This window comes from Electrophorus electricus, chromosome 16 (assembly GCF_041902795.1).
Source record: "Electrophorus electricus isolate QZ-2024a chromosome 16, ASM4190279v1, whole genome shotgun sequence".
In the NCBI taxonomy this organism is placed as follows: domain Eukaryota; kingdom Metazoa; phylum Chordata; class Actinopteri; order Gymnotiformes; family Gymnotidae; genus Electrophorus; species Electrophorus electricus.
In genome coordinates this window covers 16,775,913-16,793,997 of record NC_137512.1, presented here as the reverse complement: position 1 = coordinate 16,793,997, position 18,085 = coordinate 16,775,913, and the positions used below count along the sequence as shown (strand labels likewise).

The 18,085-nt window shown below is 43.4% G+C and overlaps 1 protein-coding gene across 14 annotated transcripts in view; it reads left to right on the top strand.

Annotated features, from left to right (window-relative positions):
* The first annotated feature begins 459 nt into the window (after positions 1 to 459).
* Positions 460 to 18,085, top strand: part of prom1a (prominin 1a) — a 38,536-nt gene continuing 20,910 nt past the window's right edge. For 7 of the 14 annotated variants that reach the window (XM_081698827.1, XM_035532260.2, XM_035532259.2 and 4 more), the window contains exons 1-2: positions 461 to 1,042; positions 17,474 to 17,532. In XM_081698827.1, the coding sequence (XP_081554953.1) occupies positions 817 to 1,042; positions 17,474 to 17,532 (285 nt within the window). In that variant the 5' untranslated portion in view covers positions 461 to 816. Of the gene's footprint in view, positions 1,043 to 2,002; positions 2,787 to 17,473; positions 17,533 to 18,085 lie in introns of those variants that run through there. The other 7 variants (XM_081698822.1, XM_081698823.1, XM_081698821.1 and 4 more) reach the window with 4 other exon arrangements.

Here is an 18,085-nt window from a genome sequence, read left to right as displayed (position 1 = left end):
TCATATATGGTTTGCTTACTCCAGTATTGACAAAATGACAAAATTAGACCTTAAATAAAACCATATACTCTCGCTCTCTGTCTTCGTCCAGCACGACAGCTTATGTAGTTGCGCATCTGGGTTCCGCAGGTGTCAGCGCTGGACGACTCACTGTAACTGCGGCATAGCTGTCTTGTATGGAAAGCTTTGGCAAATGGCTAATGACGGATATTCCTTGGTATGTCATTTGATGCACTAATTTGGTTTACACTGACACTCTTTAATGAGAGTTTTTCGTCGTCAAATGTAATTTAATGAATGTTACAACTCGAAATCGTTTTTCTTCTTGGCACACCTTGATACTGAATAAAGCAATCTAAAAATAATCAAAGTTGTCGTTTCGTACATCTCCCGCAAGGCGGAGCGCTATCAGTCCATCTATCCACTGCTTCGATTGCGAAACAGCTGCGCTCGGAGGCGAGGAGATGTGCATGCAGGCAACCTAGCAACCACTTCTTCGCCTCTTGAGCACGACGTTAATTCCCAGCTCGAAGAACCAGACCAGCGGAAAGACAGACGGGGCATACCGAGAGCCTGTGCTGTCAAGGGGCCGCTGAATGCGGGACGGTGGTCGTCATGACTCGTTGGCCCGAAAAAAGGACTTGAGCCCTACGTTGTTTTTTTGTTTTTTGTTTTTTCTTGTGTGCTTAAACCGTCGGATTGTCTTTGCTGCGACTGTAGTTAGTCTTAAGAAGCGATTTTTTTTATCTTTCCCGCGTCTTTCCTTACGTGACTATCCTTTTCCCACTTTATTTATTATCTATCCTATTCGTAGTCATGCTGTGGAAAATAGGACTGGTGCTCCTTTGTTGGGGCTTGGCGCACGGGAAACTCCAGGAGACAGAGCCGATTTCATCTCCTGCCACGGGCAACTTAGATTTCGGCTTCGTACCTGCCGGTGTTTACGACACTGTAGCCTATTATGAGCCCGGCCCTATCGGGATTTTATTTAACATGATGCACGCATTCTTGCAGGTGGTTCAGCCTAACCAGTTCCCAAAAGGTAAGCTCTCCTCTAAGAACATACGTGTGGGTTGTTGTCAGGTAGCCCAGCCGTGTGCGCCTTTGCCTGTGTATGTTTAGAAATGTTGGAGTTATAGGTGACTAACATTAGTTGATTTGAAATTTTACATTTATCCGCATATAGGCTTAGCGCTGCCTTTGTGGTAGACTTTACGATTGAACTAGCTATCTCGTCCATCGTACGACTTCTGCCAGCAATTATGCCATCTATTATCAACAGGTGGATAGGAAATGCCTGAGGTTTGTGAGCTAAAGGCTTTCACTGCCACCGCGGTGTTGTGCTTTACATGCGGCGTTGCTTTCAGTTGTTTTAAAATGAAACATGACATATATTTGAGTACAGGCTGAGGTGAATGTTCTTCTTTAGGCTTTATTGTGTTTTTTCAGACACTTCATTGTGTACCAACAGTACTTAAAAATGATCAAGCTGGTCACGTTGAACATCTGTTGAACATCTGTTGGCCTGTATCTTCTGCTGATGGCTGAAGCACATTAGAAATAGGGTCCTGACATGTAGCCTGGCGCTCCGTTGCCTACACTGGGCTCATCGAATTATCGATAGGAAATCTGGAGATTAAGGCACGTCACTCGTCCTGTAATGAGCATATCCGATAATCTGGATCGCCATATGCTGCGTCGTTTTTGTTGTGCATCCTGTTACAGGTGAACTCCACTCTGATCATGCTTGTGTTTTGTCTTTGTTTTTTGTTTTTTTGTTCTATCTACCAGCCTTAGACGACAGAAACATCAGTTTTATCGGCAAATTAGCACCTATGATAACTCCCTGACTATATTATCTTGAGGTTTGTTGAGACATGTTGGCCGTCATGTCTTTTACCTGTTTCATCACACATACACAATTGTCTGTGCGCCCAATCACTGACTGCTGTCCCAGCCACCCTATACCCCCCCCCCCCCCCCACCAACCAACCAAGCCGTGCGCTGGAATTTACACTGGCCGCCCGCTTAATGCAATCCGCACTGCTCTGTTTGTCATTTTTCTAGCCTTTCTCAGTCCTCAACTCTAAACACGACCACAGACACAGCTGCAAGCTTTTGGCAAACGAATGGGGAGAGTAAAGCTCTCAGAATGTAGTTTTTGCTAATCCAGTTTCCTGACTTTCACAAGAGGTCCAGTCAGATTTACGCGTCACTTTCGTCATCTTACTTTTCATATTACATTTGTTGCTCTTTAATTGCATTAATGACCTTTGATGCCACTGTTATTTTCCAACAATTTTGTTAACACTCTTCCGAATACAGCCTGCACTGCCATGCCGTATGACAGCGGCGCCCTTAAAGCAGGGAGGAGCTAGGGAGTGGCCCTTATCGCCAATGACTCCCGTTGTCGTCTCTATCCATCGACTACTCGGCACCTTCGTTCGCGAAGGGGGCTATGCCGCTTCATTTCGTTTTTCTGCGTTTCGGTCTCGGTTTCACTCATTCCTCGCATTCACTAACTCAGACTTTTCATAAGCTTGTTCCAAATAATAGCGCGCAGCCAAACAAATAATGCAAAGCAGCACTTTCAATAAGCGGTTACCAGGGCAACGGAACAATATCATAGCAAATGCGTTCGGTTTTCTCCTGCTGGCCTACATACATACGAACGCTATATCATTAGACGAGGTGCCAGTCGCGAAGAGCCTTCTGATAGATGACTCAGGAGTTTTAAAACCTTGAAAACATCTAAATGACTCCAAATGTGTATCAGACTACCAAAGGTAAGTTTGGTAACGCAAGATTACTGCACTTGTGGACACTGGAGGATTTTTGTTGTTGGTGGTGGGTTTTTTTGGGTTTTTTTACTTCAGCGGGTACACAAATGGGGTTATGGGGTTCTCTGTAGTGCAGGACTCATCTACCACAATACTGAAAGCCCATTTTGAAATCCTGCCAGGATGCTAATGGGGGGGGGCTTCAGGCTCGTCCTGGATGCCTCTAAGGCAGGGGAATGGCGGGCCAGCTGGCAGCTTTGCCTGGCAAGGAGATCACGATGACTGCTCACAGATGGCAGACATGCGTGGCATATCTGGGCATTTACTGCACCCTGACCCTGTCTGCTCTTCACAATGCTACACAGCTGGGCTGCTTGTCTGTCTGTTTGTCTCTCTCTTTCTCTGTCACTCCCACTCCCTTCTTCTCAGAAACACTCCTAGATTTACATTAACTTGTTGTGACTGACACTTGGTTAAACATCACTGAGAGAGAGGCAAGTGAGGTTCCAGAAGGGAAACTCTTCTTTATGTCTGCACTCTCAGCTAAGCCCTGTCACTGGGGTTCATGTCCCATATCCTTCAGTGGTACATTTTTCCTATTCGTAACCATTTCAAAAGTGACCTTCTAAACATATCACCAGTAAAAGACCCAGACATGTGGCTTACTTACTGTTTCCTTCCATTGGGAGGGATGAAATCTCCAAGCTACTGACTTTTGTGAAAGTCTTAACACTATAATGGCTAAGACAGTCATTTTGGCTATTTTTGAAATTTAGAGATTTAATAGCTTTGACAAAATATACCTTCCATGTCTATCGATCTGTGATTTTTTATGATGTTAATATATACTTTAGTATGACATGACAGGTTATGAAATTAATATTACAAAGCACAAATAAGTCATTTGGACCGTATGCATTATGAAGGGTGTCTTGTCACCCTACACCAGCTGTTTTTATGACTGAAAATAGTCCCTATAATATATGCAGGTTTGTGCTCTGATAATGAATTTTACCAATATCAACCTAAATCCAACCCTACTGTTAGCACTTAACCCCAATCTGTCTTTCAAAAAAGCCCTGATATGCTTTATGTTGAAATTACAATATGCGGTGACGACACTTTTATGCCACATATGCTGTGTGCGTTAAATCTGTGTCCATACATATGACTGCATTCCATCTGTTCTGCTTCCCTGTACGTGCTGTGGTATGCTCTCATGTCTTTTTCGTGACTGCGATGCCCTGCAGCTTCCGCACACGGGCCTGCACCCCTGCTGCATCGTCTTCAGCTCGACATGACGCCAGCTGAGAGCCCACAGGCCAGCCGCCCCCCCCTCCCCATCCACCCGCACTCGGTGACAGCCCCCGCTGAACGATCTCTCCCCTTACCTTATATACTCATGGATGAGCAATATTCCCTACGTAGTTGTTTCAGTGCATCCAGATCACATATATATTGTAATTTAAATGGCTTTGCAGTATATAATATTGGTGACTTGATGTAACACGCATGGTTAGGTTTTTTATGTACACTGAGCTATGGACATCCAAAGGCTGTAGTAGTGCCAATTAACTAAGGGAATGTTATTTCTATACTGGCATGTAGCTGTGTTTGTGGCTTTGCTGTAAAATTAAGTTTGATTGGTTGTGCATACTAGACAGATAGAAAGAAGGCTATAAATCCTCTATAGTCCCGTTACATATAGTGATTCTTTAATTCACTAAAGGGAAATGATCCTTTTCCTTCCCAAATCCTATTTCTGCGTCTTTATACATTATTTCCTGACAATATGTTCACATGGATGCCAAGGCTAATGGTTTAAAACCATGACTAACAGAGGTTGAGTTTTTTGCTACTCCAGATTCAGTTCTAGTACATGTGAGCACTCTTGTCTGAAATGGACATTGCAGTCCACTTGTTTCTTTCTGGATATGATGAAGCACTCTTCTGAATTTCACCACACACACACACACACTTTTAATATACATTAGCTCTCATCCTTGTGGCAGCCAAACAGCAACACCACTTTTAAGAAATGACCAATAGGAGTGCTGTCCAGTAGGAATGCTGTCCAGTAGGAGTCGTTGAGAAACAGTGGAAGCTCTGATCAGGGCAAGAAAGGCAACTGATGTGTGTTGATATCACATTATCACTTTAGCTTTGCTTATTTTGCTTATATAGTTTACATAGTCTGCCAAACAACAAATCAAATCAAATATTTTATTAGCATATTTCCAAGCCATGCATGACAAATGTGCTTGTTCATCTAAGTTTGATTTGTTGGGTGTCTGTGCTTATGAGCATGTGCACTGGTGCACCCAGTCACTGAAACCCAGTGTCCTACACCTCAGTAAGCAGACTAAAACCTAAATATGTAGTGACAAATGATCAATCTTTTTGTTTTAGACACACAACACAGCACAGAATACAAAAAGCTGGTAAAGCCTCTGGTGTTCAACCTTCTGGGTGTTGAGCACTGCAGCTTTAACGCCTACCACAAATGATTCATCAGCCACGTCAGGCAATATGGTGTTCAAGCCTGTGATAGCTCGATGAACCATCCATTTCAGGATATGTCAAATCCGAAACTTTTTTCTTTCCTCCCACACCTGACAAGGCTTTACATCTTGCAACTTCTGCAAGCTGGTTGGCATGACGACCACCCCTTCATTGCTTTTGAGGAATGTGGTTCTCAAGTCTGAGACACTTCAGTATTTGATCCATCAATAGATATGACAAATCTGGAGATTTGCCTTCTAATAGCACTATAATACTCCTTTCCTGAGTTCATTCTAAAATGGCTTCAATGAGCTGTACTTTCCCTGCCGTCAGAGCCTGCCAAGGCACTTAAGCCTCTTCTGGAGAGGGGCACAGATTTAGACTTCCATTAATGAAGCACTGTGCTCACTATTGTGACACGATTGTGACACGTTTACCTCTCAAGCATTGTCAAATGTTCCTCTAGCTCCCTCACTTCAGTGAGGCATTATGGGCCATCAGACGGAAGAGCCTTCAGGTATTTAGTGTGGTGGAGGGGGTTCCATTTCTCTGAATGAAATACTTGTTTTTCGAGGAGCTAATCACTCTGTCCCTCTCACACACACACACACACACACACACACACACACACACACACACACATATATTTTCCCTGACCCTTATGTTGTGGGGGTTGGCCTTCACCCAAGAAGGAAACAAAGGCCTGAACTCAGTGAGCAAGTGAGTGAGGACCCAGTGGAAAAACGACCACTGCTCCCGCCCTCTCCAGCCCGTTATGCAAGTGGACCTTTCTTGCAGTGAAAGTGAACTGCTTCAGGGCATTCTGGCTCTGCTCGCAGCGATGTATTCACTCCCCTCAGTCGCCTCCACATTTTTGAAAGGGCTCCTCTTTTGCATCAAACTGCTGCAGTAAATCCACCTAACAGGGATTAATCCAAAAGTCATGTACCAGCAGCACCACAAATTAGCCATGAGATAACGGCCTGGCATTTTGATGGAGTGTGTTCAGCTGGCTCCAGGTAACTCGGTAATGCCACAGGACTGAGGGCGGGGGGCATGTTGCAGGGCAAGAGATGGAGGCCCGAGGATTCTCCACACTCCGGTGCTTCGTCTGGGTCGGCTGGGTGTAGCAAGTGGGGGTCGGAGGGCGAGGGATGATGGGGAGCCTGAGCAGGAGAGACTGTGGAGATGCTCTGAGTAGCTGGGCTGCCGAGCCGCAAGCTTCTACTGCAGAGCTCTCTCCCACTCTCTGGCCTTTCCGCCTCTGCTCGAAAGGCACGCGTTGTGTTGGCTGCCGCTAACAAGCCACAGCTGGTCAGCCACAGCTGCGTTTGCCTATATGGCCCGGGTCAGGTTTGAATGCAGATTTACAGCTTCCCCCTCTCCATTGAAACATATACACACACGCAGAAACAAACACACTCACAGTCATTCTCCATAAACTACTCATCATTCTCCATGAACTACTTTGTCATTTGATTCCACACAGTAGCTTTTCATGTTTTGTTGAGCAACATGGTTGTTGCAGATGTCAGATTTCCAGTAAAAATGGTTGCATATGTTCCCATGATCAGAAGTCAATGAGATATCAGTCCTTTCGCAGTCCAACTGGCATTCTGTCCTCTTTAAATCTGTATATCCTGTGGCAAATTGCAATTTGACAGTCACATTATGGCTCACCATCATTCCCCACTAGAATTTGGTTTGTTTATAGCATCAGCCATGAGGCACAAAGAGGTCATTAAGATCCATGCAGTGGTCCACTGGAGAATCAGTATCCCTTCACAGTACACTCACCTCTACACCCAAACTGCACTGTCTGAAGTTCACACAGCTACAATCTTAGGGACAGAGATTTCAGGCAGCACTGCTGATGCACATGCTATGGTGTTCATTGTGAAGTAGATTACAGGACCACAGAGACGAATGTACCCATGTCATGACAAATGTAAATCCTTCCACCCTAAATGGTTTAAAATAGCCAAACGTGTTTGCATTCACATGCTGATGGCCATTAGTAAGGACTGAATGAAGATTGCTATGTGCCATTCTTGCTACCTAGTCATTTTTACAGCAGGTTTCTGACACTTACTTCGACAGCTTTGCTGACATCGGTCATTTATTAGTTTTTTAAGGTAATTTGAGTCATTAATGCAAGGTATTTTGTGTTTGAGTTAGTTTTCTTTGTTGATATAATTTTATTCATAAAGTAACAATGATTTCGTTATCTTCAACAGTCCTTCCCTAGTTCCTGTCACTATAAACAGCACTGGAGGATGAAACAAATTCTGTGGAGTTCTTCATGCTGCTCCAGTGAGTGGCACTGTTGGTGTCTCTGGTGTTTCCCTCTCCTGGTACCTCAGTTGCATCTCTGCCAGCCATTTTGACCAGTTATCAGTAACAGCAAGCTCTCTTCTTAGAAGCATGTAAGTCAAACCTGAGAAAGGTTGTGGGAGTGTGTGTGTGTGAGAGAGAGAGAGAGAGAGAGAGAGAGAGAGAGAGAGAGAGAGAGAGAGAGAGAATCAGCCATGTTTCAACTCCCCTTCTTAAAGGATTAGACACTTATGCTTCTGTCTGCAGTTCTTCCTCACATTCAGAACACAAGAGACAAACCTGCTCTACATCTACGTCAACCACATGCAACATCTACCCCACAACTTCCACAATGACATCAAATGTAATTAACATGCCATTAGTATACCAAAATAACCAGATCTGATAACTGCCACAGTGTTTTGCCAGCTACTTCATTAACCTTGAACAGTGACCTAAAAGTAAAGCGCATACTTAATTTGTATGCAGTAGCTATGTAGGCCACATACTGTAGTTTATAGTTGTTCAACATATACATTATAATAATCGTTTTTACTTATTTACGGGAAAGCATACAAAAAAGCATGGTCTGTATTATTTAGTAAGCAAATCCATTTTAGTGTGCTTTGATGGCCATAAATGTCAGTCTGATATTCACGTCTTATACCTTTTATGTGTAACAGCACAATTACGCACTTTATGGACCAACTTTGTGTTTGTAAGCAAAGCCTGGGAGTGTGTTTGGAATGTTGGAGCGCAACATCCTGGTACATCCTGCCCGTAAGACGAGGAATGCCGTGCAGCAGCTGTGTGTGTCATCATCTCGCTGGGAATTTCTCTCGGTAGACTCTGGTACTATACAGCCCTGTGGGAAAATCAGTAAGAACCAGTGATCTGTGAATATATCCAGCTTACTGTGAAAGGTGAATATTGTCTTTTTCCATATAGAAATAGAATTGCTGGCAACAAAAGGTCAGATCATTCAGTGAATGGTCTGGTCACACTCTCTGACTCTGGCAATGAAGGATTTGATCACTTTCTGCATAACATTTCATTTCATGAGCATAATGAAGAGGCTCTCATGACCCAGTGACCCAATCATCTTGCTTGTGGTCCTCTGAGGCCAAAACGCTGCCTGTTCACTGGCTGTCTCATTCGCAGAGGCTCCTTTCAACTCACACTGACCTCTTGGTTTGAGTTTTGCAGTGTATGCTCCACAAGAACGCATCATTACTGTGTGAAATCAAGAGACCTTACTGCAATTGCAGTGTACAAAGGCTGCCTTCCATGTGTACACACACTCACATGCACGCATGAAAGCAACTTCACAAAAGACTCCAACCAAAGTTTCAGTTTCAGGATCCAAATATTAAGCTTTGGGTTGTACTTTTAAGTAGCCTGCCACTTCTTTGAATAGACTATCTCTAACTGTGGGCTAAAGTTACTCAAGCACTTAATGCCTTTTTTATTAGTTCTTTCCCCATGAAAGGGAAGATTTCAGTTCTCTTCTTACATCATCTTCCTCTCCATTCTGGTTCTCTCTCCCTCTCTCTCTCCCTATGTTTGTGTGTAGAGGGAAGAGCATTCACTTTACCTTGGTAACTGGTTCCATGGTTACAGAAGAGCTGCCATTTGCTTTGTGTGTGCTTGAGTAGGTTGTTATTGTCATGTTCTGCGGCACATCGCTTCCCTCTGGTCAGCAATTCAGCTCCCTTGACTGATGAATCACAAGTGGTAATCTCTGCACAGTAGGATGGCTGTTCATCTTTGAGAATCTTCAGGTGTTGCTGCACAAGAAAATGACACAAATTAAAAAATTGTAGTAGTGGATGAATAACTGTAATATGGGCACAGTTTGGTTCCATTCAACACTGTAGATGAAGCTGAAACCCCTACTTACTGCTCTTCCAGTCATTTCACAGTGTTTACACTTAAGAGTTCATGCAGGGAACTCAAAGAAGAACCCTCAAAGAGCCCAGTTCCATTCTGAAGAAGTTAATCCAGTCACCCCACCTTCACCGATCACCCATGTGTTCCTCATCTCCATCAGTCGCTGGGTGCAGGTACCGTTGTTTTGGGGGAGACAGCTGGCAGGCTTCTCGGCACAGCAGTGAGGATACACATACTAGAGTGATGTCAAATACTGCCATAGAAACGGAGCTCTCTGAGAGTTGCTGCTGCCGACGAGAATCACCGCTATTTGTGCATGACTCTTGGATGTGTGCAGCCTTTCTGGAAGCATTTGCAGTAATAATTATGCCTGTTTTGACCACACTGCAGTTTTGCCATGACTCTTTGGCTCACTGTCCCAGGCTCCTCATGTCCCAGGTTGCTCCATCTGGCCAATCACTGCACAAGGTGGGGTTCAGTGGCGTCCAGATGAATCAGTAGTAGCCCAGGCTTAGTCGTGAATTCAGCCATCAAGTGTGGGAGAGCATTAATTTGAACCACACAAAGTGGTCTTTTTTCTGTAATAAGATCAGAATTTTTCCGTGCTTTATGGAATGAAAAACAACTTCAAAAAAAGCACTATAACATTTGAAATAATTTTTTTAAGTATTAATGACTTCCAGACATATGGGGCCAAATTTATAAAACCTACAATTTAATGAGATCTTAACACTAAATTGTGCTGTGGTAAAACGTTTGATTTCATAAATGTGGATTGCCCACATATTTGCATGATATATGGTGCTACCGCATTAGTAGTTTATTACACTGCACCGCAAAAAATACCACCTGAACATGTCTATCAGTAAATGTCCCAGTAAGAATCCAATGTGGATTGGATGATATTTGTGTGACATTTGTTCACACATTGTGAAAATTCTGCACATGCACCCATTTAGCTAATTGACAAATTTATCCAACAGTCTGGAATGAGCCTGATGGTAAACTTTGCATCTACAATAGCAGGAGTACACAAAGAGGAAAGTGACTTGCTTGAGCAACAACTCAGAATGCCACAAAATATTGCCGTAAGAAATGCAAATTTAGGTGTTAGAGAGGAATAAACTATAAACAGGTATAGACTGAGGAAGGATACGAGAGATTTTGCTGCTCTGCCATGACTGAAGCACTGAAGTAGTGGAGTCATCAACTCAGCACATCAATACAGTTCCCATCTTTGTGAAAGTTACACATGCATTACATTTTTATGTAACTGGCAGTTTTCAGCATACCATGGTCTCACGATGGGTTAGTCGGTCATCTGTACCTTGGCATGCATCTTAAATATGCATGGGCTCATGTTCATTTTGATTAGCTTCCACATAGGGCACAGGTGAATTTAGCATACTGGGAAATGAATAGGAATTGAATACTGTGTAACACAATTTGCATGGCATAGTGCTGTTACGATCAAGTTTTATTAATCTGGCCCATGATGTCTTTGGGAATGTGTTTGGGAATTGAAAATTTATGATCAGTTTAGTTCTTATACTGATAAAACATGAATACGATTCTGTAAATATGCTTTTAGATGGGCCACATTATAAGCTTTGACCTTCTGACATGCATAACGTCTATACATTGTAACTGGTTATGAAATGAGAAACTACTGAAGATATTGAAAAGGAGATGGGGGGAGGGTGTCTCTCTATTAAGGTCAAAGCAAAGTACAATTAATCCTGAATATGACAGAAGACCAATTCATTCTCGTATCCTGTCGCATGATTTCCCTTGAAACGATGCTTGTTCACCAAGCTTGTTCACCTCATCCTTTTGGAGATAAACAGCAGTAGACAATAGTCCCCGTCTCTATTCAGTTCTCTGAGCTGAGTTCAGGATAAGGTATTAGGGTAAGCCTCTGGTCCCTCCTCTCACACTTCCTTCATTCCTTCATTCTCCCCAGTGGCTCTTGTGTCTCCTGTGTTTATGATGCATTTATCCTTTCTCCATCTACATGGCTCTGTGTAGACTACTTGATGTCCTCCTTTTTATTGGTGTTTGTGTTTTCCTGAACTTCGAGGGGAGGTTGAGCCATTTTTTCTTTAGAGGAATTGAAATTGTATGCAGAAATGTCAGGAGTATATTGACTTATGTGGCAAATTGAGAGACATTGAAGTATTCAGGGGTGAGTTCTTGTGTAAATAAACCAGGGGTGAGTGCATATGTTAATGTTTCTAGTTTATGTGGTAAACTACAGTTAGGTAACACCAATTTCACTGGTTTTGCGCAGTGATCTATAAATAATTCTACCCCAATGTATATGATCCAATATGCATGTACCAATTTATTTCGTTCTGTGAGAGTTTAAAAATTTTCTGAAAAAAATCAGAAAGTAGAGGGTGCAGCTGAACTAATGATCTACTGTGACATATGAGTTTTTACTCTTTTTTAACTCGTTTTTTTTTCCCCCTCTACTCTTTTCTACATGTAACTATACACAGGATGAGATATCAAATGTCCTGTGCCAAACAATTAGGAATTCACATAGGACCCACCCTACTAACTTCATAATATCCTGTAGGAAACCCACTCCTCAAAACTCTTCATGGGGTAGGTACCACACTTCAACCGTGTTTCGCTGAATTAAGCCCGTGAAACATCAACAGCGAGGTCTGGCCGCCCAGCTCCAAGCTCAATTTTTAAACCACCAGCCTGCCCCAGTGCAGCTCATCACTCCTTAAATCAGGCTGTACCCTGCCCCACTGGCACCATTAATGCCTACTGCATTACAGCCACCAGTTCTATATGCATTTTACCCACTACACCACCACACAGTCAATAACACAGCAGATCCATACTGGCCTCCCTGGTGATGAAGGCCATACCCAACCCCACCATTAATGCATGTTCAGTGCCACTGGTTCCATCTGAATTTACCATTCCAGACATGACAATGACATGACAGTCTACTCACCTGTTAAGTCCTCTGTGTACCTGAGAGACTGAAAATCTCTTTATGCTGCATTTTCCAAACTCGCCTGTGCTGTCCTCATCCACAGCCCCTTTTTAGCAACTTCTGAAAACTCAGAAGCTGCCCTTACCATACAACCTCTAAAACAAAATTCCCCAAAAAGAAGAGGCAGACGCTGGTTTTACATTCAGAAATACACTGTATAACACTGCATAAATATCTGCCATGCTCTGCGTTACCCTGTTCCAGACATTCGTTCAAATCAATTACACAGCAAGGCTAATGGCCCAGCTGCTCAGCCCAATCAATTAAGCAGCACTGCTAATTGCTGTGTTCTACACCAATGGCCAGCGGACAGCTTGCTGCTTCTGTGGCAGAGATAGTGAGGGAGTGAAACAGAGGGAGAGGGATTTATGTTGCCCAAATCATGCAGCCATCCGATAATTCAAACACCAGGAATGAACTCTGTCCCTTATTATAGTCTGTTAGATGGAACAACGAGTCAATTGTTAGAAGTGAACTGGCATCACTGCTCTCTCAGTGCATTTGTATGATCAGCAACCTACCTAGGTGACAGCCTTTTCTTCTGCTAATAACAGCCTCCCAGATGGGGTTGGGGTCCAGTACAACAGGTAGCTGGGAGTCTGCAGACTGGACCAGTCAGATAAGCACGCTGAACTGGAGAAGAAAGAGAAGAGCAGATCGTTCCAAGCAGCCTACTTTGGTTTCAGCCGGCTGCCTCTAAGCGTCTGTGCTGCGGTCTGCTAGGGGAGTGGGAGAGGCCAACTCCTAAAGTAGCTGAGAGTTTTTCTACCAGTTGCCAAATGGCTCCACAATGCCACCAGACACTAGGCTCTGAGAATGCCTGAGGTTTAATGGGACAGAATGTGTACAGACATTATCCACACACTGAGAACAGTAATGGCATACATTCCCCCCCACACACACCCCCAATGTCTTGGTGCAAGGCCAAATTGCCTCACGAGGTAGTGCTGGTGGAAGTCCTTTGCTTGAGGCTTTGATCATTTCAGTGACTTATCACAGTGACTACTTAATGTCCATGTCAGGCAGCTGTTTGGACCCGTGGTGTCGTTCTTTTCCTTCTCGCTGATATTATGCATGCATAAAGCATTTTTATGTAGAAGTCAAGTAATATGTCCCTGGTGAGCTACGGCAATGTGAGATAATGTAGCTTACAAATTCATTCAAGCTAGTGCATCTCCATAGCCATCTCTGAGAGATCATGTAATGAAATATTAATTATGGTTGCAGGTTTGTTTTGCAGGGGAAGGGGAGGCTGCAGCAAAAATAAATATTTTTTCTCATTATTTCTTGATATATTACTCTTGTTTTCTCTCTATTTCTCTTTCTCTCTCTCTTTCTGGAAGACCTATAGTTGCACAGGCTGACAGTAGCTGTGTGGGTGGGAGAAGGCACCCTGTGGGGAGTATGGGGGAAGAGGATGAGGAGATGATGGGAGGATGAATGCAGTTGGGTTCGGCAGGAATTAGGTTTGCAGGGGTGGGAGGCTATGAAATGGGCTGAAACAAGGCTCCTCCCTGTGCAGTGCCACCAATAGCAGCCTGCTGGGGCATAATGGACGAATGGTGTGATGCGTTACTAGCCCACAGCGCTTTGATCATGGACTGATGAAGAGAGCCGACAGCTCTGGGATATCGCACTGAGCATGACGGTGACCTGCATGGCTTCGTACCACAATAACACAGGGCTGTCACAGCATGCAACAAACAAACGTGTATACACACACATACACACTCCTGTCAAATCAATCACACAGCTCACATGAAACAATGTAGGATATGCACATCAGCCTACCCTAGACTATCTGCCTGCACCATCCTCCACAAGAATGCACACACACACACATCTAGCTGTGTATCTCCTAGAGATGGCACACACCCCACCCACAGAGCTTTAGCATGGCACACAGTGTCAGAGCATACATCATCTATCCACCTGAGGCTTACAGTGGAAAACCTCAACATCACAACTCAGCACCTCATCATTCTAGACAAAGCTCTAGACAAAGACCCAGTTGCTAATACGCAAATGTTATCTCAATTGTCCAAATGTGATCTAAGTATTGAGTTCGACATAATAATATATCGATTACAATTTCATTTTTTTTTGTTCACAAAACCCAGTAGTTCATCTATTATGTCAATCCTGAAAACAACCATCTTAAAATGCAGAGGAAACTGAAACTTCAGGAAGCTGTATATACATGATGGAAACTAAAGTTACAAAATTTATTTTGACGATGTTGGCTGATAAAATATCCATTGATAAAACTTCTGTAGGATAGATATGTGTTCCCATAGCCTTTCAAATTTTAATTTGTTATCACATCATTCATGATTATTGTTGTGTATTTGTCATACTGTTTTGATAGTGATAATTAATATTTTATTGACAAATTGAATTTGCCTCTGTGCAATAATGTGTTGTTAATCCTTGAAAAAGATTTTTTGGATCTAAGGCCAAATGCATTTTACAACAGTAAATTCTGAGAAAACCTTGTTTTTAGCCACACCATCTGTGATAGCACTTTAAGTGTGGATTTGCACTTTAGGTTTGGGTTCTGTCATAACAGCCAACCTCCAGTCAGTGAGATCTTCAGCCTCTCCTGTGTTTTTTACCACTGAGCCCCTGGGTCTGTTTGCTTCCTGCTTGATGAATAGATACCTACGCAATCAAACCATGTTAGAGAGAGAGAATGACGTGTTTATGCTTGTGTGTGTGTGTGTGTGTGTGTGTGTGTGTGTGTGTGTGTGTGTGTGTAAGAGTGTATATAAGAGTGTGGCAGTACATGAGGAAAGAGAACAAGGTTAAGTTACAGTCAGCAGAGAGTTGCTTGGGCTTCATGAAAGTCTGATACCAGGTCATTACAACATGAGCATTAAAAGTTTTTTTTAAAAGAGTCAGATTTATTTATATATTATTTTTACAACAGCCCTGTGATTACTTGTGGGATGGATGGACCACTGAGTTGTTATAGATGTAGATAGCATAGCATGTTTTAGACAGGTATAGTATGTTATGCGTGTGTGTATGGAGCTATATCGGTAAGCCAGGAAAGCAGAGGCAAATTTCTCACTTCTTTCTTCTAATCAGCTCTTCTCGCAGCCTACCTTCTGCTAAGTTTTTCACTCCTCTTCTCTCACGTCTGCATATCTCTCCTCTCACCATGCTGAGAAATGGAGTTTTAAAAAGGAGACTCCTTGGAAAATAGAGAGCAAGAGAGCATTGCACTGTGGTAGGATGAAATGAATGACCAGTGCAGTTAGGTTCATATAAAATGCCCTGATCCTACCTTAATCCTCCTCTTTTACCTGTTTGGATAGAGGACACCTTACTTTAAATGATCTCATACTATGAGCACCTAATTTCACATTTATTGAGCATACATGTTTCATACTATGTTTATGTTTTGCAAGCCATTTTGAAGATCATCTCTCGTCAAACACAGGTTTATTACAGAGCACGAGCAGCTGTCCTTTCTATGCCAGCCTTTCGATCGCATTACCTCTTTTTTCCTTGTTCAGAATGATGTAAAGAACGTGCAATCCCCTGGTACGATCCTGAAGACTGCTTAATGTTAATTAACTAGCAAAGATTATGGAAATCTGTAGCAATCTACATCCTTACACTAATGATTCATAACTTCTAAATCATATTTATATATGATTTATAATTTACTAATAATTCTAGACATTAATCATTACCATTATCAGCAGTCATTACTCTTTCAGACCTGTTTTAAAAGGTAAAAACATAAGAAGAAAAAGCAGAGGACGTGGGGAATTTGCTTTAGGAGCTTAGCTGAGGACGTGATGTGGACTACCCCTGGCAGGACTTTAGGCTTATTTGGAGCATAGATGGAAAAAAAAAGCACATTTTCTTCCCAAAGTATACAGGCTCAGTTTTAGAAGAATGCCTAATAGGCCGAAAGCAGAGCCTTGTGCAGCTTCTTTTCAAAGGCCGTGTTATTGTTGAATAATGAAGCAATCACCTCTGAAAGAGAAGAATGGAGGCTCGAGCAAGAACATGTGCCTGTCGAGAGTGCACTTGTTAGTGGCATTGCGCATTAGCATTTCCCCTTCCAGCGCTGCCCGTTTTGGAAGTCCTGCACTGCACCAAGAGGAAGGTTAACGTGTGCCATCTTTCAGTTTCTCCATGCCTATAAACATGGTGAACAGAGATGCGTTCTGCTGATTATTAGGATCCTGTCTTCCATAGTCCCCATTGCAAACAGAGCAGTTACTTTGTTGTGGTGTTACTTCATGACTTGAAGAAACGATCTTGCATCATGGTTATGACCTTGATTGAGAAACAGTGATGGAAGCGTCGTAGCAATGAATGTTGTCAGTACAACCTTTAGGAAAATCAAAATGCTTTCAGTGTCTTTTCCTTGTGCTATCTGCCTGTTTGTACAGTGAAACAGACACTGGACCAGCAGCAAAAGGAGCTACACTTTCCCTGATCCAGATATGTATACGTGAACCCAGCATGTGGAGACAATGAACTGGACTGTACTGGAACGTGAGCCAGTGAGCCATAGCATGCTGGACATGAAGTTCCTCCGCATCACTCATGAAACTGAACACTCGCAGGTCCTGTGAGCCTCAGTGGATGCATCACCTTGCTGCAGCTCCAGTGGCAATGTAGTTTCATGTGGCTTCATCAGCCTATTGAAACCAAGTGTTTCTTAGTTCAAAGTCCAAAGCAACAATGGTGAAACATTTGGCCAGTGCACCTAGAGCCTCTTAGTATGAAAACAATGACATGCTTCCTGTGAGGTCAGGTTCGGCAACACAACAGGAGCAGCTGGGATCTCGTGCGGCAGGAAAGTGAGCAGGGAGCAGACCCAGATGCCGTGGGTGTGCCGCTGCTCTTTTCACTCTAGATGCCAAACGTCGTTACCTTGCGGCCCACAGCTGCCCGCCCCCCCGCACGGCCTCTCCTCACACTGACTCATCCTTTGCTGTCATTGCAGATCTTGTCGTCCGGTTGGCGAAGGATAAATTCAGGAGCATCCAGTCTGAGTACCAGAAGGTAAGAGGGTGCGAGCGGGCCTCTGATATATAAGCGTCTCCCTGTGGAGCTTAGTCCAGCTCCAGGGACGTTATCTCACTGCATCTGTCCTCCAGCAGGCTGGTAATTGTTTATGAACAGCGAGGAGAGAACCTTTCCTCTCCTGTTATCCGACTGGAGAAGGAGAGCTGCTAATTGCTTTTGGCACCAGCTCTAGTGGCAAGCAAGGGGCATTTGTTGTTTTTGAGTAGCAGAGTTTAATTAAACAGCATCTCGTTTCCAAGGGAACGAGAGATGCTGCAGAAAGCCCTTGACAACAGTCCTTGGTTTCAGACGTAGGCTTTTCGGGGCCGGTAGTGGGACCAAGTGACGAAAGCTAGCTTGAATATGTGCAGCCCTGTCTAGATGCCTCCATTCTATGCGCTCTGATTCCTCTGCAACCATGTTCACTTGCTCTCTTTGCTTATATTTACATTGCCTTGATACAGTTAAGAAAGAAGTGTGCTCCAGACAGTTCTCTCCAGCAGCCAAGTTAACACAAGTTTAATCAGACTGTCCCATACCGTTGGGTCAG